Raw genomic sequence first — 25624 nt, 5'->3', positions numbered from 1 at the left:
TGATATTACGTGGAAGAAAGAAAGATGGATTAGAGAGAGAAGAGAGATGTAGGTTAGCTTTATTTGAAGGAAAAAAAAAAATATATTTTCAATTATAATGAATTGACGGAAATGCTCATAAATTTAACGGAAATTTTAACATAATTTGCGTAAGTGGTGAATTGTAACACTTTACATAGTTTAAGCTGATTAAAATTAAAAATTAAAAATTTAAATAGTAATAACGCACATAACTAAAAATTCAAGTGATATTTACGCAAATTTCCACACGACAAATACAAGCTCAATTGAACAGAACAGTCCACATGCTACCATAGTGGCCAAACCAGTCCATTTTTTTAAAGCAATTTACGGATATTACCACTGCCCAAATTTATAAAAAACAATGGTTTATGCCAAAAGGCACCATTAAATAGTAGGAGACGTGTCTGTAGCCCCGCCTGACGCGTAACCAACAAAGTGGGGCCAAGCCAACTTCAACAGCCGTAAAGTAAAGCAATGAAAAAGCACGGCCACATCCCCCCCCCAAAATATGAGAAAGTCAGAGACAAAGACGACATCGAATGCCACGTCATCACCACACGTGCAAATTCACTTCCTTAACCGCTACGAACTGAAAACGCACCGCTTCACTTCACTATCTCTCCATATATAAGCCACTCTTCGTCTCAATCCAACCCCTCTCTCTCCTCCTCTCTCTTCCAGAGAAGAAGAAAACAGAAAAGAAGGAACAATAAATAAAAAATAAAAAAAATCCCTCGAAAATAAATTTTCCATTAAATTTTTTTCCTCCGAAAAATTAAATTCATTCCATATATAGAGCAAGAGAAACCCTACTCACCACTCTAAATACAATCGCTCGCAAACCCTAACCCCTATACCTATTTTTCGATTTTTTTCCCTTTTTTAATTAATTTAATTATTTTTTGCAATGGCGGATGCGGTATCGGCACCGGCGGCTCAACCCGTATCCCCGGCGGCGCAACAGCCACCTGTGGCGGCTCCGGCCCCGACTCCGGTGGGTTTCGGCAACGTGTCGTTGTACGTGGGCGATCTGGACCCCACTGTCAACGAAGCGCAGCTGATCGATCTGTTCGGCCAAGTGGGCGGAGTCGTTTCGGTTAGGGTTTGTAGGGATCAGAGCCGAATGCAATCGCTTGGCTACGCCTACGTCAATTATAGCAATACGCAAGAGGGTTCGTATTTTCCACAAATCGCATTTTGATCATATGTGCTCTGTTTTCTATTTTTGTAATTTTGTATTTGGTGAATCACATTAGTTTATTATTAGTATTTGTTTTTTGGTTTTATCGATGTGTTTGGGATTTTTTTTGGAATAATAAAAATGGTTCTGTGATCGCATTGTTTATTTTGGCCATTAGAAAAATGCAGACTTTTGAAAATACTATTTTATTTTGTCCTTTCTTGGTTGCTACGCAACAGAGGAAGGAAGCATTGGTAAACAGAGTTGTGCAGGAAAAAACAGAGTGTTTGTTTTTTAAGGATTGAATGGATTCTGAATCTGTTGTGCACTTGTATATTACCAATGTAATTATTGAACATATTAATGTCGACCATCTTTATATAAAAATTATTTATGTCTGGGAATTAATATGTGTAATGTTGGCTTTATTTGGTTTCAAGTTTGAGTTGTATGCCTCGTTTAGTTCACCGTCTTTCTGTTTCTGTGTTTTATTTTTAATTCTGCAATGGACTAACTTGATAGGGAATTCATCGATGCTTCCTTAATCTTATTTTAAGGAATATACTGAATGTGCCTATGCAAGCACATTTATGGTATATTGTGCAATTGAGAATGGAATACTTAGTGAATAGCTTTAGCAATTGCAGTACTTGTTATTTGTTTATCTGTGATGTATGAAATTTGTAGTTCCTGATTTTGATTTTGAACTTTTGCAGCTGCTAATGCCCTGGAGATTTTGAATTTCGCTCCCATCAATGGGAAACCCATTAGGATTATGTATTCCCATCGTGATCCAAGTATTCGGAAGAGCGGAAGGGCAAATGTCTTTATCAAGAACCTGGACAAATCTATTGATAACAAGGCGTTGCTTGACACTTTTGCTTCCTTTGGCACTGTACTTTCTTGCAAGGTTGCAGTTGATGGCCATGGTCAATCGAAAGGGTATGGTTTCGTACAGTATGACAAGGACGAATCTGCACAGCAAGCAATCAAACGGCTGAATTCAATGCTGATAAATGGTAAACAGGTGTATGTTGGGCTGTTTCAAAGAGGCCAGGAAAGGAATCGGCCAAATGGATCACCGCATTTCACTAATGTTTATGTGAAGAATTTGTCTGAGACAACTACAGATGACGACCTCAAGAAACTTTTTGCCGAGCATGGCAACATAACTAGTGCAGTTGTTATGAGGGATGCTGCTGGAAAGTCTCGATGTTTTGGTTTTGTTAACTTCGAGAAGCCAGACGCAGCAGCTGCTGCAATTGATAAGTTGAATGGGACCACCTTTAGTGGTGACAAGGTTTTGTTTGTTGGGAGGGCTCAAAGGAAATCAGAGAGGGAGGCGGAGTTGAGAGCTAAGTTTGAACAGGAAAGACTCAGTAGATTTGAGAAGCTACAAGGTGCTAACTTATATCTGAAAAATCTTGATGATACAATAACTGATGAAAAACTAAAGGAGCTATTTTCTGAATTTGGAACAATAACATCATGCAAGGTATATCTTATTTCAACTTAACTACTGGTTTGTTTTTCCTGCTTATGTCTCCTTTGCAGGTTCTTTTTAAATATTAGCTACAGTTATCATTTGGAACCTCAAGGTAACCAAGAATTGAAAAAAACGAAGCATTGTTAATTTTCTTTATTTTTTCTAGGTCATGCTTGATCACCAAGGGACAAGCAAGGGTTCTGGATTTGTTGCCTTCTCTACTCCAGAGGAAGCCAATAAAGCTGTAAGCTATTGATATGTTAAATCCTTGGCACATTCCATAATGCACCTTTTGCACCCCTTTTGTGTGTGTTATGAATGCATGCATAATATCTCTTTTTCCCTTCTTCAGTTGACTGAAATGAATGGTAAGATGCTTGGACGGAAGCCACTGTACGTTGCTGTAGCCCAACGCAAAGAAGAGAGAAAGGCTCGATTACAGGTAGATTTCTTCATTGGTTTTTGGAAACTGTAATCTCTTTGTAATATTGGATTATGCATGTAGTTTATAATGAGGACTTTTAACTGTGTAATTTTACATGCCACCAATATGTAGTATTTCTGTATAGTTTCAAGGCTTTTGATTACCAAGGAAAAGTGGGTGTGTATGTACTTATTGAGTCTGATACTATTTTACATTTAGTGTGTGCTTTATAGAAAAAGTTGGTTTCCTTTTCTGCAGCTGGTTAATTCCAATTTACCGTGCAGGAATGCCATCCTATGTCTAGCTGTTTTGTTCAGGACTAGAAGTCCGTTGATTTAGTCTGAGCATTTACTTTTTTTTTCTACTAGCTCTGGTGAACCCAGATATTGGTCAGTCTGCATGGGTTCTCTTCTTATTTTGCTTCTCGGTTGTCACTCATTCTCTTTATTCAAACGAAGCATTACAAAGGTGACCTTTCTCATTTGTTTCAGGCACGCTTTGCCCAAATCCGAGCACCAGGTGGAATGACACCATTGCCATCGGGAATTCCTGGATATCATCCTGGGGCACCTAGGCTTGCCCCTCAACAACTTTATTTTGGTCAAGGTACTCCTGGCCTTCTTCCCCCACAGCCTGCAGGTTATGGCTTCCAGCAGCAGCTCTTGCCTGGTATGCGCCCAGGTGTTGCTCCAAACTTTATTATGCCATACCACCTTCAGAGGCAAGGTCAACATGGGCAGCGAATGGGGGTACGGCGAGGTGGGAACTTTCAGCAGGTCCAGCAGCAGCAGCAGCAGCAGCAGGTGCAATAATTTCCTGATTTAGCTTAGCAGTTTTCTTTTCATTCTACCTCTGGTACCTGAACTCATCATCACATGAAATTACTATACCATCAATGTTATGTGTATGCATAATTTAATTATAATGACAGTATTCTGTGAGTTAGCAATAGGTATAACTATGCCACCTGCTCCATTGCCATTATTAACTTTATTTTGAAATTTCACTCTGGGTGTGCTATTACTTTTCTGTTTTTTTCTTTCAGCTACTGCACCGTAACTCCAACCAAGGAGGCTTGAGATACATGGGTAATGCACGGAATGGAGTGGATCCATCTGTCGCTCCTCAAGGTATTGTGGGTCCAATAATGCCTTTGCCCTTTGACGGTTCAGGGATGCCTGTGACTCCTAATGATAGCCAGCGTTCTGGGCCGTTGCCGATGTCAACACTTGCTTCAGCTTTAGCTTCTGCTACCCCAGAGAATCAGCGCTTGGTATGTTTTTTGTCCCTCTTATTATGCGCACAACTTATATTGATATTCCGTTTTTAAGGGTTGTGCATGATTTTATTCTATACTTCTAGAGGGAAAGGAGAACACAAGAACAATATAATTGAAGTTATTCCACTGTCTTAAAACTTGCAGATGCTGGGTGAGCAGCTATATCCACTTGTTGAGCGTATTGAGCCGGAACACACTGCTAAGGTGACCGGGATGTTGCTGGAGATGGACCAAACGGAGGTTCTCCATCTCATCGAGTCTCCGGATGCCTTAAAGGATAAGGTAGCTGAGGCAATGGATGTCCTTCGTAAAGCTGCAACAAAGTCTGAAGTTGGTGATCAACTTAACTCGTTGGATCTCAACGAGTGAATCTCTCCTTATTCATCACTAATTTTGCGCACTGGGTCCTTTTTTCGCTGGCCCAAATGACTTGCCATTTTTTTTTGGGACAAAAATGACTGCCATTAGTACTGGGATTTTTAAGACAAGAATATTTTGCTACGATCTGGTTTATTTTGCCGGGTTTTATTTTATGTGGCAACTCAAATGCCTGAAACTTTTATGTTTTTAACTTTGCAGACCTAAGGTTGCTAGGATTTTGATCGGCATCATTCATTTTTTATGGACTTATTATGACATTTTTCTATTTAGGATTTGATTTGAGATTTTTGCTGGATTATATTTCTCTCTCTCTCTTTCTCTCTCTCTCTCACACACACACACACATTTTTCTTTATTTGTTGTATAGTACAGTTTTGGGATGGAGGATTTTGCCTATTTGATCCCTTGCGACTTAATTGAAGTATTTACAAATTTTATGTTGTGCCTACCAGGTTTAAAGCATAGTTGAGACAAACTATGTTCCTTCATTTTTGGTCTGAGTAATGGGATTTCCTAATAATCACTTTAGAGCATCTCCAAGGTTGTATGCAAAAGCCTAGCCACATCAGCATTTTCCGCATCTAATGGAGTAGACATCTCAGTAGGAAAAATATGCATACTCCCCTCAACAAGGTAATGTTGTCTACTTCAAAATGAATAGGTATATTGGGTACTACTTACTTTTTATCATAAAATATAATTTCATATCTCTCACCTACTTTTGTGTGAAATACATAAATAAATATAAAAGATAAAGATAAGTAATATAATAATGGTTTTTATAATTGCATTGCCTAATTCCTTTGGAGTGATCAACTTTTTCCATGAGGCAAATGAATACGCAACATGACACCTAGGTTGTTATATTACAATTTTGCCTACTTCCATTGCATATTCCAATGAAAATACTGTTGTTAGAGATAGATACTATTTAACAATAGGGGTTGCCCTGCCTTGTAACAAAAAAAAAAAAAAAAAAAAAACAATGGGTGCATCTCACATAAGATTTTTCCTCCTCCAAGGGAATAGGCAAAGGATACCAACTAGGTGCGGGCATAGTCTGGATTGGATTGGCTTGGCTTCACCTAAAAACTGCAACTAAATCAATTACAAAATATAACGGTTTAGTTTGGTTCGGTTCGGTTTTGAAAAAAGTTATGATGAAAACCGAATCAAACCAAACTAATTTGCTCAATATTGTTAGCACAATTACAATCAACAAATTCACAACTTGCTCTACTTGAATCATTTTCTAGAGTACAAAACCATCCTAAAGCTTAACATGCCAAAATTAAATTTCAATACCTAATATATAGCTCAATTCAAATATCCATATATAGTTATTACCTATGTAAAGTATTACACATATGAAATAAAATATTAATAAATAAATATACACATAAACAGTTCGGTTTGATTTAGGCCAGTTTACAAAAGCTCAAAACCAAACCATATACGGTATGGTTTGGTTTTTAAACTATTTGACTTTTTCTTAGTCAAAACCAAATCAAACTGGTAATTACAGTTTGAACTGGCTGATTTCATCAATTCAGCATGACTGATGCCCACCCCTAATACCTCTCCCAACAAGCCATTATTCCCTACTTCAAATGAAAGAGGTATATTGGGCCCATGTACTTGTTTATTATAAAACACAATTTCCTTTTTTTGTGTGGTAGTAAATTCTTTCTACCAATTCTTTTATTGGGCCCCACATAATACAATCCTTGGAGATGCTTAGTGGCTGCACGGGTGGTTAGCATGAGATTTGTTCCTATGTTAAGGACAAAGATGTTAATTTCTATGAGAGTTTATAATTTCTTTGAAATAAATAGTTCTAGGATTTTGTATATATAGAAACCTTTCAACATTATGCGTTCATATATAGAAACGTGTTCAATTTTATGTGTGTGGAATTCGTGTCAACGAAGAAAGAGATTACAATAAGATTGCTCATACCAAATCCAAAATTGCAACCATAGACGTACATTAATTTTTGTTACTTTTGGACGAGGTACAATCTTCGGTATGCTTGTGAAAACATTTCTAGAACTCTTCTGATTCTTCATATTTACATTTGTTAACAACCCTAAGCACACAGCCCATACGTATAACACTTATGTCATGCTTTCGATGGAAATTTTTGAGCAACTCGCGTATATATTCAGTATGAATTACATCGATCGAAGAGGGTGGAAGAAGATGAGAGGGAAATGAAAGAGGGATCGAGGGAGATGGAGCATTATTTGCTTGCACTATAACTTGAATAGAGATCATCCATCCCAACATTAACACCTTAAGGACCCTAAAGACCTATGCATACATGCATACATGCTTTGCCCTTTTCCATAAATGGTTGTTTTAATCAGAAAGTGATAGCAGATAACAAACACAATTCCCTTTCCATAAATGGCTGTTTGGGAAAACGATAGTATGTTGCCATATCAAACTACAATTTAGTAACAAGAACCATATTTACCAATTGGCGCTGATCTTTGTTCGAGATCAAGACCTATCCAGGTGCAAGAAATCAGGATGGATGTCATCTTCTACCGTCTCATCATCGTTTGCGAATACCGTCTCATAGTTTGTCACCGTCTTGTTGATTTCATTGCTCCATTGGCCTGCAGTATATGCATCTTCTCTCCTACTAATGCATCGCAGGTCATATTCATCACTCTCATCTGGGGTTACGTAGTCATTCCATTTGGAAGCTCCACGAAGTATAGTCTTTGTTGCCTGACATGCTTTTGGTTCCAGCTCATCTCTCATTACAAAATCTCTCCATTTTGAAGTCTCCTTGGTGATTGCTAGCTCGCACTTCATCTGCTCCTCATCTGCCATTCATAATACATTAGAACAAATTCCTTAATTTGCTACACCTTAATTGGTGTTTAAAGTTTCACAATCCCTATCATTGCTGGACATCGAGAGAGGCTTATGTAGTTTAGTATTAGTTCTATTCGAAATTCACCAATCTGCAAAGCGGACACAACTTTGAAACTGGGGCCCTCGCCGGCCGAACCCTTCATACAAAGGTACCTTTGGGGGTTTTTTTACCTCAGACCACATGGGAGCAAACCATGGACCTGACCGTTCCAACTAAACCCTCGTTGGTAGTATTAGTTCTATTCTTTGCTAGCAAAGTTCATATTACTTCTTTGACAACTACAGTCAAGAAAATGCATCAACTCATCCTACCTGAGCGTGAGTGGACTTGGAAACTTGTAAAATGGGTTGACTTGGAATGTGGACGAAAGTGTACATGATAGTTATGTGGAATGGAAAAAGCAATGAGTTCAAATGTTGTCAAATCGTAATTACTGTTTTTGTGAAGAAACAAAACTAAATTGCTTATAAGTTCCAATCTAGGTTTTGTTTTTTACTTCTTGATGAAAAACTGCAAAACCATCAGATTAAGGGTTTGGGAAACTATGACATACTACTAGTTTCTTTTTCCAGGAAATAGTTGTAGCATACTATCAAAAAACTAGCAGCAGATATGTCATCGTCTTTATTATTCTATTAATCACAGCAAGAACATCTTTAGATCATTCAACTTCACTTTAGTATTTTCTTGACCAAAAGCAAACTTAAGTCTAGTGTTTTCTGTTCCAAAAATTGTATCGTTTTTCATTTATTCTTAAGAAATTGTTTATTAGAATAAAGAATCAACAATGAAGACAAAAAAGGTGGAACCTACAAGAAAGTAAGAAACCATATTAACAAATATACAAGTTTTAATTATCTTAGCCATTATCTCCAGGAAGTAACATTCAACTTCTGTAAATTGTATCCGTGTATCAATTTCAACAAACCATCAAAGGGCCTTGAATTAGCGGTTCCAATAGAATAGCGAAAACCCCGAAAACAAGAAGAACATCAAACAATGCGAATAAAGAAAAAAATGGAAAGCCAATTACCCCAAAGCAAGCTTGACGACAACACCACTATGTATTAGCATTTATACCACCAGATAAGAAGGTACACGAAATAAGCCTAATTATCATGTAAAGCAACAAAGAATTAGAACAAAGTTACCTGCTGGGGAGACAACATGTTTGTTGAAATTCCTCTTAGAGAAAACTGATTTGTGATTGTGATGTTCATCCGCATCTCCTTTTCTTGTATCTGACCAACAGCCATGTTTGTTGAGCTTTCGTTTCTTGGACAACTCTGCCGGAAACTCTGTTACAATCTCATGCTCAAAACCAACCCCTACATACAAACCAATCAAACACTGTATACATTAACATCCTCCTATTTCTTTTCCTCAATTTCAAATTTCAATCAAAACCCAAAACCAACAATTACCTTCTTCATCTTCTTCTTGCTTCAAGTTGGTGCCCTGATCATCCTTAGCATCGAGGTATTCCGTCCAATCGGTTCGGCTCTTCTTTTGGGTCTTGTACGGACTAGTGGAAGAAGCAAGTGCAGGCTGTTGCTGCTGCTGCTGCTCCTGTTGTTGACGGGACATGTTGGAGGACTGGACGAAGAGGCGGAGGTCTTTCGCCATGGGACCTTGAGCAAACACTTGGCGTACAGACTGCTTTTGATTGCAGACTACGCATGTCCACTTGTTGCTTTTGCTGCTCTGCTTCCTCTGCTTCACCTACAATTTAATTTCCATTCATCACCAAACAACGTCAACAAGATTCAGATTCAAATGCTCATTCATATACCAACATATATTACATGTATAGATACAATTAATAGTGTTACATACCTGCATGGTGGAGCATTGGCAGCACTGAACTGCAATGAAGATGGCGGACATTTTCTTTTCGCCCTCTCTCTCCCTCTCCGCTTTCGGCGTTCACAAGTAAATGTGGGATTTTGATATTTCTGAACATTCTGGAAGCGATCTATTATTTGGGGCTTGGTTTGGGCGCCAAATTTTGGGGTTTCGCGGATTTAATGGGATTTTAAATATATTTTTTTATTTATAGCAAAAGTCATTTTGGTCTGTGTACTTTACCTTATTACCATTTCCGTCTTCATAATTTCAATTTTGTCAATTTTATCTTTATAATTTTAAATTTGTCGCAATTCAATGACACAGTATAAATTTTATCAAATTTCTTTTAATTTTATCCAAAGCTCCATACAAAATACCCCTTTATATCAGCAACGCATAGTTACAAGGGAAAGTGACTTAATTTTTTATTTTTTTTAAAGGGCACTAAAATGGGCTGGCCGGCCCAAACCCGAAATTTCAAGGTTTGAGCGAAATTCTACTCTCCTAGTAACAGGCGCTCAGGTGAGCTGCACTCACTGCCTTCTTCTGCTTCTTCTTCTTCTTCTTCCTCTTCTCTCGCTCTTTCTCAATTGACGAGACGATGTGGAGGAAGTCAATGAGATACTCGTCCAAGTTTCTGACATCCAAAAACTCACTCTACCTCTCTTCCATTTCCTCCTCGGCCGCCAACGACGTCGTTCGACACTCTCTCTCCCAATCCTACCTCTGCGGAATCCGAGTCCTTTCGGCGGCTACTGCTGTTGGTCTCGCTTCTGGGGCCACCAAAGCTTCTTCGCACTGGGATGGCCGCCGCCATGGTCGCTGCTATTGGGAGCTCTCCAAAGCTCGCCTAAGGTATCCATTTTCGTTTCTGTAAATTTGAAAATGGCATTTCTGGGTTTTTACATCCCACCATTTTCATGCATTTGACATGTACCATTTGTGTTGATATTGGATTCTGTTCTTACTGGGGCTTTCGAAGTTTTTGTCAGTTGGAATTTTGTCTTACGAATTTTTTCACTTTTAGTTCCAGTGCATATGCATTTGCTACGGCTCATGGGCACGAGGAAGTTGAGGCTCAGCATGAGGCTAACAACTTAACTACAGTATGATTTCTTTTATTTTTTTGGCAAATTTAAAGTAAGCTTTAAGATCATGAAGTTTGCTTGATTGTGGGCTGCTTTGTGATTTTGTTTCATTGTATGTTTATACAGGGAAGTAACAGTACATGTACATCCGAGCCTAGTGGAACTTATAGTGGGTATTGTGGTCAAAATAATTTGCAGCTGCAACAGAAACTAAATGGGGCTCGTGCGGATGGTTCAAGGGAACCCCCAGCAGAACTCAAATCAGTATAATCCGAGTTACAATGGGGTTTTTAAGAGAAGCACAAGCAATGAATTTCTGAACCATCCAGTTTAACAAGATGGAAATTTTAGTGGGCATAATGGGCAAGAGAATGGAGGGTAGCTGCAGACCCCTGAATTGGATTGGAGACATTTAGAAAATGGAAGTATACAGAATTCATATGCGTCTCGGCAGGAGCGATCCATAGAAGTCAGACAGAATCCAGATGGTTTTGGTTCACAAGGCAATTCAGGGTTTCAGGGAAACCTGAATCAGAATTGTATGCAGAATGTTGCACAATATCAGCAAAATGTAAATGGTTATTACACAAGGAACGATGCATTGCATCAACAGAACCCTAGTTATGGACAGTATCAGCAGAACCCTAGTCGTCGACAATATCAACAGAACCCTAGTTATGGACAAAATCAGCAGAATCCTAGGGATTGAAAATATCAGCAAGGCTCTAGTTGTGGACAATATCAGCAAGGCTCTAGTTGTGGACAATATCAGCAAGGCCCTAGTCAATATCAGCAAAGCCCGCATGTTGGACAATCTCAAACAAATACGGATCCTTTTCAAAACAGGATAGTGGATTCTCAAGTAGCAAGTGAGTCTAAATCTCAAGGAAAACTGATTGAGGCTTCTGAAAGTAGCCCATACATTGGTACTGTTCAAAAGTTGGATAATTTTTGCAAGGAGGGCAAAGTTAAGGAGGCTGTGGAGATCTTGGGTGTGCTTGAGAAGCAGCACGTCCATGTAGAATTGCATCTGTATTTACAGTTAATGCAGGCATGCGGGGAGGCTAAAGCTCTAGAAGAAGCAAAATTTGTTCATGAAAACATTACAAGATTAGCGTCTCCTTTGGAAGTGTGCACGTACAACATAATTTTTGAGATGTATTCTAAATGTGGTTCTATGGACAACGCATTCATGGTTTTCAACAAGATGAAAAAGCCCAATTTGACATCTTGGAACATTATGATAACATGGCTTGCTAAAAATGGCCTTGGGGAAGATGCCATTGATCTATTTAATGAGTTTAACAAAGCAGGTCTGAAACCTGATGGCCAAATGTTTATTGGTGTTTTCCGTGCTTGTAGTGTCTTGGAAGATACTACTGAAGGACTGCTGCACTTTGAATCAATGAGCAAAGATTATGGCATTGTCCCGACTATGGATCATTATGTCAGTGTAGTAGATATGCTAGGAAGTACAGGTTATCTGGAAGAAGCTTTGGAATTCATTGAAAAGATGCCATTGGAACCTAATGTCGATATTTGGAAAACCTTGATAAATCTCTGCAGAGTTCATGGGCACTTGGAGCTAGGGGATCGGTGTGCTGAGCTTATTGAGCAGCTAGATCCCTCCAACTTAAATGAGCAATCAAAGGCTGGCCTTGTTCCTGCAAAAGATTTGGACCTTGTAAAGGAGAAAGAGAAGAAAAAATTAGCAGCCCAAAATCTTTTAGAAGTCAGGAGCCAAGTCCATGAATATCGAGCAGGAGATACATCTCATCCTGAGAATGATTAGATTTATGCTCAACTTAGGGGTTTAAGGGAACAAATGAAGGAGGCTGGTTACATTCCAGAGACTAGATTTGTGTTACATGACATAGATCAGGAAGGCAAGGAAGATGCTTTGCTTGCCCATAGTGAGAGACTTGCTGTAGCTTATGCTCTCCTCAGCAGCCCAGCTCGTTCATCTATTAGGGTAATCAAGAATCTTCGTGTTCGTGGTGATTGCCATAATGCATTGAAGATTATTTCAAAAATTGTAGGCAGGGAACTCATCATGCGAGATATTCCTCAATTTCAAAGACGGCTTGTGCTCTTGCCGAGATTATTGGTGAACAACATGAAACTTGATTCATCTCAGGTAATATTTTTCTCTTAACTTTAGTTTTTATTGAAGCAATATTTTTTTAAATTTGAGTACTTAAAATGCAGCTAAGAGAAAAAGAAATATTTCTAATGCTATCATGATTTTGAAAGGGTTTTGTGGTTGTTTGGAGGAAGTCGATTAGGGGGCATTTGAGTATAAATTTCCGGTCTTAATTAATGGGAGACCAAGAATTTGGAGCATGTAGAGGGCTTATGCAAGAGAGAATGAGATTGCAAGGCCTTTTGCAGACAATGAAGTGAGGAGAGTCGTCTTTGAGTGTAATAAGGATATATTAACAGGTCTAGATGGGTTTATCTTTATGCTATTGTGTCGTAATTTAGTACATTCTAAAGGATATGACAAGTTGTTTCTTGCTTTGTAAGTGGACTTCTTATCCACTACCACATGTTACTTGTATGCTCTTGATTCTTGACATTTAAGTCTTTGTTTCTATTTCAGAATAAAGAAGTGTAAGCCGCCTTAGTCACATTGAGCTATATGTTTCCAGTCAAAACTGAGTTTGGTACTTAAAAAGCTAAAATGAGCCCGGCAAGAAAGCTTTTTTTATCTTTTTCTTGTGTTATTACTTTTTCCCCCTATCGATAACCAAGTGCACAAGCAACAACATTACTTTACAGTAAATGTTTACTGTCCTATTGAGGTTTTATGTTGATGAATGTTTAGACAGAATATGAATTAGGATACAGTATTAGATAAAGCACTTCCAAATTCACTTCAATATCTTTGTAATGCTTACTATATGTGCAGTGTCTCACTCTGTACTCAATTTTTTGCTTCACACTGTCATCTTACTTTCTCGTAATTATGTTAACAAAAATAACTAAGATAAGATGGGAGTGAGGGTATAAAAAAGCATCTAAGATAAAGCATTAGAGGAACTTTAAGAGTTCCATACTTATGTTGAGCGAGCGATTGTAATACTTGTTTTCCTTCTGCTGGTGAACATTTTTTTGGCAGTTGATCCTGAGTTGGTTTATGTTGTTTGAGTGGTTAATGGCTCATTGACTGCGGTATCTTTAGTTGTTTAGTATTAATTTTTTGTCTTGATTAGGTGTTAAGTCATTAGAAATTGTTTGGTTGTAGGTGTTTGAGATGTATAATTATGCCAAAATGAATTGAACGAAGCGAAGACCATATCCTTCAGGACATTTTACGATACCTCATGCAGTCACCTGGGCATCTGCTGCTGGTTTAGCTGGCACTGCTTCGTTGGCAAGCAAGGTGACCCAATGAATTCACACTTCCTTCTGTAAATGTTACATGACAATAAAATTCTGATTTGCATCACCTGAAATATTTAATCGACTGGGAATTTGGGGACTAATGTTGCAACTTGTATGACAAGGTTGTTGCAGGCTAATATGTTGGCAGCTGGTCTTGCAGCTTCCATTATAATACTTATGCATTCGTATATACTCCATTGAAGCAGGTTCACCCAATAAATACATGGGTTGGTGCTGTTGTTGTTGCTACCCCTCTCCACTGCTAGGGTAATTTGCCCCCTTATTTTCTTTGGACTACATGCTTTTTTCAGTGGACTTATTGGAGTAGCTTTATATATTGCTTTGGCTATTGACTTTGACAACTTATGTTTTCACTTAACTCGTAATATAGTGTTAGTTGTTGCAACATTTTTTGCGGCCCAGAACTGATCAGTGTTTTCTAAAATCCCCATTAAACTTTTTATTTTGGTCTTTGGTGAGATATTTCCCAACGCATATCCAAATCCAAGCAGCCAAAAATCAGTTTCATTCCATGTATTTTTCAAGAGCAAAATCCTAACTGGAAGTTTCTTCAATACTTGATTAACAGAGACTGCTTTATTTTTTAATATGATCCAATCAGAAGCCTAAAGTATTCCAATTTGAAGTTTTGCACCATATTGGCTTTAACAAATTTTCTATTGGTTTAGCTTCTGAGGTCTTGGTGGCAATCTGTTTTTGTGACTTGCATTTTATTGCAGCATTCCACCACTTGAATAGCAACCGACCCAGCGGCTTTTACAGGAGCCCTTTAGGATTTTATTACCTGTCAGTACACCACACCACATCTTACCTCACCTCAACATCATCTCGAGATGGTAGGAGAACTTGTTGCAATTTCATTTCATTTGTTTAGGAGATGATATGAGAGAAAGGGTGTTAATCCTTGTAGAAAGATTCTTAATTGGCAGGGTGTGAACACTGTATAGTGGATGATATTCTTAATTGGCAGGGTGTGAACACTGTTATGATCGTGAAAGATGGAGGTACATTGGAGACGAGTATACACAAACCACCTCCAGACTTACCTCCACCTAATGACTCACCTACCATTCAAGATTCGGCTGGAGAAGTAGATGGATTTTGATGTGATGAAACTTTAAGTTGTAGATTGAAGACCCCGTGAGATTGTAGTTTTCCCCTAATAAATTGACGTAGACAAGTGTAACTTATGATTTTGAATATTATATCAATATATATTACTAGATTTTGGTCATGTGATTTGGTTGCCCATGAACCATTTTGTTGATTACTTAAGAGTTGTATGAGTTGTGGGAATGGAGTGGATGAGTATGTAGAAGATGATCGGAGGAACTAGGAGTTATCAAACATGGGAAAAAAAAAATTGTTGAAAAAAGAAGTAAATTACAAAGAAGATCCACGGGGATCTGTAAAGCAAACATATTAAAATACAAACGATTTGAAACTTCCGAGAGATAATTTTTGAACCAAATACAAATACAAGGATGTAAAGAAGAAGAGGTCCCTCGTTTTGCCGAGGTATCTGTCGCAGCGTCGCTTGATTAGTCTTTTTTCGGTCAACCCACTTGATTAGTATCGCCTAGGAATGTTGTAGAGAACTGAGGGAATCGTGCAAGTAGATGCCAAATATCAGTGTGGAATTTGGTTGTATTGCACTTTTTTCCTAACTTCTAATTAATCTCTCTCTCTCTCTTTTTGTTGTTAGACTAAGCCTTGTGCGTTGCCTTCTCTTCAATCTCTCACCCATGGAGAAAACACAATCATCCCTTCATTCTCCCGCTAACGGAAGTCTCATCACTATTCTTAGTATTGATGGAGGTGGAATAAGAGGGATTATCGCAGGAGTTATACTCAAGTTCCTAGAGTTTGAGCTTCAAGTAAAAAGATTAAAACCAGAACTCAATATATGTTTAGTGTGATTGTTAATTATGAGCAATATATGGTACCAAACTCTGTTCACCAAACAATGTTTCGTTCATTAAAATATACGAGTCCAATTTGCATTTCTGTTAGTTGATAACATGTTATAGGAAGTTATAGGATATAATATAGTAGCATGTGTAACACAAAGTTCATATGTTATTGGAGTGTATAATATAGATAAATAAATACGTGTATTACAATATGAGTGGATTAGCCACGCCATCACGTGGGACTACACCTAGCTAGCATGTTTATACATTTCTCACAATTTGGTATTTGTGTGTTTCTCATGCTTTTTTTAAAATAAAATAAAAATCGAATAAGACTAATTTTTGCTTTAGTTGTTAGCTATATGCAGAAGCTGGATGGTAAGCATGTAAGACTTGCAGATTATTTTCATATGGTTGCAGGGACGAGCACAGGTGGCCTTGTGGCGGCCATGCTTACTACCCCAAATAAAAATAATTGTCCCTTGTATTGTATGCTGCTAAAGATATCATCCCCTTTTATCTAGAACACTGCCCTAAAGTCTTCTCTGTCGACAATTAACTGTACCTGGGTTGGGGAAAGAAGGAAAGTGTTTGAGATAAAAAGAGATGATATCTTCAGCAGCATACAAGGCACGCTTATTTTCATCTGGAGTAGTAAGCACGGCCGCCACAAGGTCACCCATGCTCGTCCCTGCAACCATATGAAAATAATATGCAAGTCTTATATGCTTACCATCCAGCTTCTGCATATATCTAACAACTAAAGCAAAAATTGGTCTTATTCGATTTTTATTTTATTTTTAAAAAAGCATGAGAAACACACAAATACCAAATTGTGAGAAATGCATAAACATGCTAGCTAGGTGTAGCCCCACATGATGACGTGACTAATCCACTTATATTGTAATACGCTTATTTATTTACCTATATTATATGCTCCAATAACATATGAACCTTGTGTTACATGTCGCTATATTATATCTTAGAAGTTCCTATAACATGCTATCAGCTAACAAAAATGCAGATTGTACTCTTATATTTTAATGAATGAAACATTATTTGGTGAACAAAGTTTGGTACTATATATTGCCCATAATTAATAATCTCACTAAACATATATAGAGTTTTGGTTTTTACCTTTTTACCGAAGCCCAGACTCTAGGAACTTGAGTATAGCTCCTGCGATAATCCCTCTTATTCCACCTCCATCAATACTAAGAATTGTGATGAGACTTCCGTTAGTGGGAGAATGAAGGGATGATCGTGTTTTCTCCATGGATGAGAGATTGAAGAGAAGGCAATGCACAAGACTTAATCTAGCAACAAAACCTAGGAGAGATTAATTTGACGTTTCAAGAATCTCCAAGGGAAAGCTTTGCAAGTTGTGAGATTAATAACCTTGAGTTGTGGGCTTTATATAGAGATCTTTCCCTTCTACAATCAGGAAACTTTAGTTTCCTATTTTATTCAAGGTTGTATTTACTTTCCTTTCGTAATTAGGACTTCTTTCCTATATTGTTAGGATTTCCTGGATTTATAAGGTGAAGAATAAATCTTCCTACGCAGACACAAGTTTCTATCTTGTAAATAGTACTGCATTCTGCCACCATCAATAACCAAATTTTGATCGCACCCTCCAAGCAAACTGAATTTCCCCAACTCAAATTTTCTGACATTTCTCACTCCTGATCCTCCACACAACCAATTGGCACAGACCCATCAATCAATTGGGTCATGCACAATAAGAATTTGGCCTTACCGCCATTTGTCTCTCCAATATACTCTTCTTAAAGCACCTCAACCTTGACCTCCCCTGTTTCTTCCATATCAGGGTTTGCTGTATCCTTAAACCAATCCTCTTGAGACTCGATCAAAATCCAAGAACGAATCTGCAAACGTCAAGTCTCTGGGATTAACAGGGTCAAGTGGGTCCTTCAAATTCTTGGTCTTCGAAGCTTGATGCAGGGTTAGTTCAGGGATGAGCCCTACCATTGAGAACGTACACAGGAAAGACTGGGTGGAAGAATGAGATAATTAGGTTTGAACGCACATGAATCATTGTTTGTGTGTTTTTTTCGTTCTTATTTTGTGAATTAGAATAATAAAAATAGGGAGTATGAGGGAAGGTTTAAACTACTAATTATATGTGCCATTAGATAAATAGGTGCTCACAGAACAAAATTTTTTTTCTAAATAAAAAACCTCATTTTTAGGCCCTTAAGTGAGCCGGACTGTAATTTACGATATTTTATGTATTTGTTCATTCATGGAGATGTGATACCACGGATCAATTCCGAAATTTACAGATTTGGCATCCATGTAAAGAACATGGATCATATATGAAGAGATTGCTCATGTGGCATGGATCGGAGAGTTTATGATGAACTGCTCCACTGCTCTCCTTGACCAAATAAAGAAAACTTATATGCCTTCAAATGATGCAGCACTATGAACAAGCTATACAGGTCTTGAATTGCACATCAACCTCAAATTTTAGTCTCCTCGTATAAAAACTCCCTCACATCTGCTTTCTGCCCTACAACAAACAACAAAATAAACTTTACGTCACAATTGAACTGTTCAATCCTCACATCTGCATTTTTCTTTCTTTTTTTTGTTCTTCGTATTCATGTTCTTACTCACGCATCCTACACGCAAGATGATGCAAAACTTACCCTAAGACATATATAACATTTTTTTTTCAGTACCACCATTTATAAAGCAAACAATTCAAGAATACCACAAGACTGATACATGTCCAGAATACTTTATTTTCCTGAATGATCTTTACATAATCAGAAAAGACTTCTAACTTGAATAAATGTATGAGAAAAACCAATCCTAATAGAAAAGAACAGACTCAGATTTCCTTCTTTTTGGTAACTTGGGTGCCCGACTCTTGAAAATCAAAGAAAACCTAACTATTTCTAGGAATTGAGACTCCCAGCAAGATCAAGCTTCCTTGCTACTGTAGCAATGTTGCTTTCTATTGTTTCTTTAGAAGACTCTCTTTAGGGTATCTCATTGATCAATGCATGCATATATTTCCAGTATCATTGTTTAACGGATTTCTTCAACCAAGCTCCTGGTGTGCAGGAACAAACTAGCTTACTCATTACTTCTCCCATTTACAATTTTGATTAACAACATATGATAAAGACTTCCAATCAAATTTAACAACTATTCTCACCCCTTTTTTTTTTTTTTTCCTTTTATGCATACCAAGTTTTGTTTCCTGTAGTTTCAAGTTTCAACAAATAGCTTTATATGTTGCCCACTTAGTCTCCATTCCAAACAAACCAGTTAAGTACTTCAGACAGCATATCATAAATACAAGTTACAACAGAACAGGTGAATTGAAATTTGGTTTCTGAAAATTAAACAACAGTTATCTAATACACAAAATATCGAAGTAGAATCTTAAAAAAAAACTGTAGACTTACCTGCTACCACTTTTTAGTAAAACAAGGTAGATTGGATCTTGGGATGCCATCCCCAGCAGCTGCCGGACAATGTAGATACATGTGGTAATGCTGGAAAGTAGAGACAATAAAGTTCAAGCTATTATAATCAACCCTAATGAGCTAGCTGCAGATTCATGACGTTATAAAAAGAGTTTCTAGACCCCAAATGAAAAACATAACACAGCCAAAATATCATCTTATTATCAAATTCTATAACCAAACCATTTTTGTACTTCTGTCGTTTTAGCTCCCCATCAATCTACAATATATTATGGCATCATTATAATGAAAATTGAAAACTGAAACATAAAATTACACAACAATTCAAAGTAATTAAGTTGCTTTTCTCACTTATAAAACATTGATGAATACCCATTTTAAAACCAATATATCAATAAACCAAAGGTTTTGATCTGGAAATCATACAGATCATACAGATAATCTGATTCAAACAATTGTGTCAATCAAGTTATTGTCTATAAATTGTATAATGCAGCTAGCAACTATTTACAGATGCGTTATCACATCAGAAAATGGATGTCTTCTCAACAGATAATAAGAAAGTATATGATGTTTAAAACCATGAGAGATACCTGCCAAAACATATCAGAAAGATTATCCAAAGGACTGCAGTAATCCAACTTGATTCTTTGTAGGCAACCCAAACCTGATTTTTATGCATGCAAAGAAGATTAGAAGATTGTTAATTCGAAATTAACGCATATTGATGCACACAGATAATGTTCAAATTTTACTTACTCAAAAGGATTTCAAGTAAAACTGAAGAAAGAAGATTAAGAACCTAGGTAGGTTGAAGAAACTAGGTTACAGGAAATCACCATAAAGCAAAACTGATCATTACTTTCTATTTTCGAAGTATACAAATGAACTTAGAAAAAGGGAGGGGAAAAAAATCAGTGAGGCAACCAGCAACCCACAGCCAAGAATTTTATAATATTCAGTATGACTTTAGTTGCTACACAACACAAATTCCTGAATGACATTTTTCTTGTTGGTATATGGATGTTTTTGAACATTCTACTATAAGACTCCAATCATTCATTAGTTCAAGGTAACTTACTTAAACAGAAGCACACCCTGACTTGGTTGTTTTCTCAATTGGAATTCTTATTTAACATGCAACTAAATGGTAATCAATTTCAGTTAATTGATTATCGATTTCTATTTACTCCCCAGCCTCTCGCAAGATACTGGAAACATGAATAATTAGGTATTACAGAACTATAAAGGGTATGTAAGACATACTGATAGAGCAACAACATTGATATAAAAGTCGATTAGTGTTGCTGTCATCCACCTGCAAACATGTAGAGCAGCTAACTTTTAATTACATGACTGATAAATGAACAGCGTAATCAAAATTTGTAACTAAGACAGTGCTTACTACTACTACACCAAAATTCTCTCACAGAGTAAATAAATTCACAAGACAAGAAAATCAGACAGGACTGAAAAAGTAAATAAAAACTTACGGAGTCAAAAGCTCTGTGCGAAAAGGAGTACCATCTGTCAAGAGTGTGTATAGCAGAGTACCCAGCATCAAAAGACCCAACGCACTAAAAAGGACTCTTGCAATCCAAACAGGGGAAAGCTTATTCTTATTTTCCATATCACACCTATATGAGAACATTTCTCAAAGATCAGTTTTTATTGGAACAGGGCAAGTTAAAAGATGTGCATGATATCATTCTATTCCATTAACTGCTAGTTAACTTAAAATTTCTCAAACATTATCATCTCCACTCAAGGGGATGATAGAGGAAAATGAAAAAAGATGGCAAGAAAGATACAATTTATCTAGTGCAATAAAATGAAAAGCAGCTATGCAGTTTCCTAAAGCATAAGATGTGTGCACGCGCGCATCCCACTAATAAAACCTCTACAAATTCTCGTAATATGCACACATGCATGGTTGAACCACCATTATCTGATTAATCTCAGTATCATGTAGAGCCTTATCTGACTGAGAAAATGAAAACCACCAGAAGTAAAGCAACCCTATTCACAAAAGGGAGCAGCATATGCGGTTTCCTAAAGCATAACAAGACATGTGCATTTGTGTGTGTATGTGCATGTGTGTCTCACTAAGTAAACCTGTAAAAGTTCTAGTATATGGATGTTGAGATGCGGCTAGAAATTAGACATATGATGCAATTTTAGTTTTTCTGTTTTTTCAAGCAAGGTGGAACTTGCGTGAACTTCGGAAGGGAGTTTTTGTAAAGAACACTGTTTTTCAAGCGAGATAACTTTGTAACCCATATTGAGAAGTGAGAGAGAAACTTCAAGAGTGTGGGAGTGAGTTCTTGGGTGCATTCGGTCACCCTATTGAGAAGGGTTGAGAGGCGTGAAATTACTTGTGAATGTATGAGGAAGAGGTTATCTCCTCTTCGTTGTAATTTTGCTATCTTTATAGTGGATTGTCGCCATCATCGGGGTTGGGAATGTAGCAAAATTTGGGGTGAACCTCATAAATCTTGTGTGTTGTGTGATTGATTGTTTTCTAACAATTGACACATGCATATGCAATGCTGAACCACCATTATCTAGCACCCCAATGATTATATAGAGCTCAATTATCAGATATAGCACAATTGTGAACTGCTTAGGTTAAAGTAAAGTAAAATTCCTCTTGAAGTGTTAACTTGTAAACAAATCACCTCATGCATTTAGTTCACACAGACTAAATTGAAACCATCCTAAATTGAAACCATCCAAGAATGTCTCTCCTCTATTGTCTCAACCCACTTCTATTCTAACCCACTTCTATTCTTGTATTGCTATGCCAATCTCGGCAGAAATTCAACGACACCTTTCAATTGCATCCCTTTCCTTTCTCAAATAGCCTTTTCACAATATCACACCTTCTCTCTTTCAGTTACAGCTCGTTGCCAGTATCACAACAGGTTCACAAACCCCAACCATCTCTAATAATACTATTTTCTCTCCCTATCCAATATAATTTTCGATAATCATCCATGGCTACCTAAGACAACTCTGTTTCCTCCACTGCCATTGTTCTTACCAGAATGTCCTCCTTCTTACTAGAATGTCCTCCTTCTCTACTAGAACATCCTTCTTGGTTCAACATATCACCTACCTTGTTACAGTCAAACAGACAAATTTGAACCATCCCTTTTGGTATATAAGATCTTTTCTCCTATAAAATAAATTTTGTGCTCTGCAGTGTGTTAAATTCTACAAACCACTAATGGGTTGCTTGTACGCATAAAAGAAAACTAAATTAAGTCAACAGTTAAGAAATATCAGAGGTCCTAAATATAAAGTCAAAATTCCTTGTCAGTTTCGTCCTATATTTTTAATTGATAACCACAGCATCATATTTGAATTATCTCAGAGATTAAAACTTAGGAACATTCAATTAAAAGATAAATTTAATAGAATATACTAATTGAATCTTGATAGAGCACACTGGACCGTGCTAGAAATAACAACCCAGGACCTTGAAACATCCAAATCCTCTAGGAAAAATAATTAATAAAAATATCAGAATTAAAGAGATTAAAAACCCTACAACCTAGCCTGAACAATGTTCTTCCACCTAATAAAGCCAGATGGGATTTACATAAAATATGTGATTAATTGACATGATTCTTTCTGCACATCTTCCATAATCATAGATTCCATACAAGAATTTGATTCCAACATGAGAGCATGGGTGAAGTTCAGTTTACCTACTTGTTTGAATGTCGCAACAGAACATAGTACATGGGATCTTGCGATTCTTGAGTCGATAGCTTCATGAATTGTAGAAGAATGTAGGCACATGTAGTGATACTACAAACAGAAACCAAAAAAGAGAAACCAATTATTAACAAACTACTAAAAGGTATACTGAACAAGTTTCTCTAGCACAAAATGTGTCCCAGGAGAGAGCATACAAATATTAACAGCCACATCCAATGCAGTACCAAACACAAGGGGTCAAAAGAATATTATAAGCTCAGACCAAACTTTCACACTCAAATTAGAACACTAATCATTTGCATGAAATGATAAATAAATAAAAGCACCAAATATGTAAAGACGATTAGTACCAGAAAAATAGAAATATATATATATATATATATATATAATGTACGCAAAGAACAAAAAAATAGAAGTAGATAACTTTAGCATTGCTAAAGACTCATCTATGGAGGCAATTTTTATTCAAAATTTCAGGAAAAAAAAAATGATGTGCAAAGTAGAAACTTAAACAATCCTGTTGAAGTCTCAACATAATTTCAAGAGGAATAAAGCAAACACAGCCTTCATATCATTTAACTCCCTCAAATATATAGATTCTCAACTCCCAAATCACACACTGAATGAAGAACATAGGTATTTATGAGAGGCTAGAAAGCAAACCTTCCTAAACATGCTAGCAGAACTACCCATAGTGTTGCACTAATCCAGTTTGACTCCTTGTAGGAAATCCAAACCTGATATGATAAACGAATTTTATATAATCCCATGTGAAATTTAATTTAATAAGACCTAACAGTTTGCAGTGCAATCAACTCTATACAACATGAAATAACAAGTAAACCAAGAGTGAAAGGACTTATAAAATCATTTTATGTGCACTAAAGCACCTAAACAGCCAGTAATAGGAGTATCTTCGTATTCAAATCGTCTGTTTGAACATCTCAAAATGAAATTACAATACAACATTGTAAGGTCATAATCCTGAGAAATAAGGGGAAGAGAGTATGGCTAAGTAAGGTAAAAGAAAGACACAGACGCTTGGAGTCATTCCTGATGCGACATGAAAACACTTGGACTTGAAAAGAGTAACCAAAGAGGGCGGAGTTTAACAAAAAGTCCAAACCCAAACACCCGAGCATCCTTCGTGAAATTTTCGTATAGACCAGTGAGGACATATTCCTCACGAAAGAAATAAATCTGTAAGGAAAGCTTAGGATCCTATACTTGGTTGATAAGCAATGTGTATTCTAGCCACATCAACTCTTTGAAATGCATAGGATTACAACAAAAGCTGATTTCAAGTTTCAAGCTACTAAGTGCCTCAGTCATGTTTAACATCCAAAGTACAGGCAAAAAATACACGATTTTATTGCATATAGAAAATCAATAATTGATTTTATGGATTTTATGGATTTTGAACAAAGCTATTGTATGATATTTATTGAAAAGAAAGAACATTGAAATCTTATTCTCAAGTAAAATTATCAAAGCAATTACAAAGATGAAACTTGAAGAATTCTCAATGAAAGTGAGAAATTAGCATAAAAACTTGTTTGTGCTCATACCGCTAAAGGTACAACATTGATATAGAAATCAACCAAGGTTGCAGCCATCCACCTGAAACAAATTCCAAAATTTCACAAGATTAAAAGAAAACAAAACGTCCATAGCAGTCGAAAACGAGAAAGACGATGAAGGAACAAGAAAAGATTGAAGCTTTAAACAATAATGTTGGCACAAAAAATATTTAGAGAGAGAGAGAGAGTACGGAGTAAGAAGGTCCTTGCGAAAAGGAAGACCATCGGTGAAGAGAGTGTAAGCGAGAGTGAATACCATCACACAGCCTAAAGCCGCAAACAGAATTCTTAAACCAATCACCAATGAATTCGCCATTGCCACCGCCTTCACTATAGGTCTGCTCTTACTCTGGGGATGAAGAAAAAGAAAAGAGCTGACAAATGCGAACAATTTTCAACTGTGACTGTGCTTGTGGTGAAGGAGGAAGGCAGAAAGGCACGGACCCCAGAGTTCCACGTAGAAGGTTGGCGCTTAAACTGAAGGGCCAAGTTGTAATTTTGGTTGGTCCGTTTGGATAAGGAAAAATAACATGGAATTTAACTAAAAGTCGGAATTTAAAATGAGAAATTGACAATTTTCTTATTTAACAACTTAAGCGCATAATTTATTAAATGATGTGCAAAAAAAAAAAATCATGAAAATTGAGGTATCAAATTTCCTAATTTAAGGATTTCACTAGTTCTTGGGATTGTCATTCCCTAGGGGATGTCATATAGTTGGTGCTGCGTCGGATTAAGAAGTTGGACTATCAAAATAGTGATGACCCATGTTTAGTACTCCATCAGATTAAAAAATTAAAATTAAAATTTTTAAAGTAATAAATATTATATTTTTAAATCTTATTTAATAAATATACATAACATTAAGATGATGAGTATTTATTGGTGCCATATTATTATGCATAATACTAAATTTATCAATCGTCCAAGATT

The 25624-nt window shown here is 36.9% G+C and overlaps 3 protein-coding genes and 1 pseudogene across 6 annotated transcripts; 2 read left to right on the top strand and 2 right to left on the bottom strand.

The window, feature by feature from the left end:
* The first annotated feature begins 681 nt into the window (after positions 1–681).
* On the top strand, positions 682–5072 carry PAB5 (poly(A)-binding protein 5). Of its 2 annotated transcripts, none has more exons than XM_089055342.1 (7): positions 682–1196; positions 1921–2699; positions 2857–2934; positions 3043–3132; positions 3606–3917; positions 4157–4387; positions 4538–5072. In XM_089055342.1, the coding sequence occupies exons 1-7, from the start codon at positions 932–934 to the stop codon at positions 4760–4762; spliced, it is 1980 nt and encodes a 659-aa protein (XP_088911468.1). In that variant the 5' UTR covers positions 682–931; the 3' UTR covers positions 4763–5072. The 2 variants fall into 2 exon arrangements, with proteins under 2 accessions (XP_088911468.1, XP_088911469.1); XM_089055343.1 differs by having other exon boundaries at positions 683–1196; positions 4160–4387.
* Positions 5073–6995: 1923 nt separating this feature from the next.
* On the bottom strand, positions 6996–9658 carry LOC103336269 (uncharacterized). The gene is made up of 4 exons (XM_008239315.3): positions 9501–9658; positions 9089–9386; positions 8816–8992; positions 6996–7611 (listed from the first exon to the last, which is right to left on the bottom strand). Exons 1-4 carry the CDS (start codon positions 9549–9551, stop codon positions 7280–7282), a joined length of 858 nt encoding a protein of 285 aa, XP_008237537.3. The 5' UTR covers positions 9552–9658; the 3' UTR covers positions 6996–7279.
* A 335-nt stretch (positions 9659–9993) lies between these two features.
* LOC103336268 (pentatricopeptide repeat-containing protein At4g32450, mitochondrial-like) lies at positions 9994–12711 on the top strand (annotated as a pseudogene). Its single transcript, XR_016128246.1, has 3 exons — positions 9994–10367; positions 10540–10618; positions 10727–12711. The product of XR_016128246.1 is annotated as a pentatricopeptide repeat-containing protein At4g32450, mitochondrial-like (transcript).
* Positions 12712–18048: 5337 nt separating this feature from the next.
* LOC103336200 (uncharacterized) lies at positions 18049–25088 on the bottom strand. Of its 2 annotated transcripts, none has more exons than XM_008239227.2 (9): positions 24883–25088; positions 24680–24731; positions 23775–23848; positions 23103–23201; positions 20879–21022; positions 20652–20703; positions 19979–20052; positions 19365–19454; positions 18049–18452 (listed from the first exon to the last, which is right to left on the bottom strand). In XM_008239227.2, exons 1-9 carry the CDS (start codon positions 25005–25007, stop codon positions 18440–18442), a joined length of 723 nt encoding a protein of 240 aa, XP_008237449.1. In that variant the 5' UTR covers positions 25008–25088; the 3' UTR covers positions 18049–18439. The 2 variants fall into 2 exon arrangements, with proteins under 2 accessions (XP_008237449.1, XP_008237448.1); XM_008239226.2 differs by having other exon boundaries at positions 18049–18457; positions 24883–25085.
* Between the last annotated feature and the right edge of the window lie 536 nt (positions 25089–25624).

Source organism: Prunus mume, linkage group LG6 (assembly GCF_029339155.1).
Source record: "Prunus mume cultivar Tortuosa linkage group LG6, ASM2933915v1, whole genome shotgun sequence".
In the NCBI taxonomy this organism is placed as follows: Eukaryota; Viridiplantae; Streptophyta; class Magnoliopsida; order Rosales; family Rosaceae; genus Prunus; species Prunus mume.
This window is presented reverse-complemented; position numbering and strand designations above follow the sequence as displayed.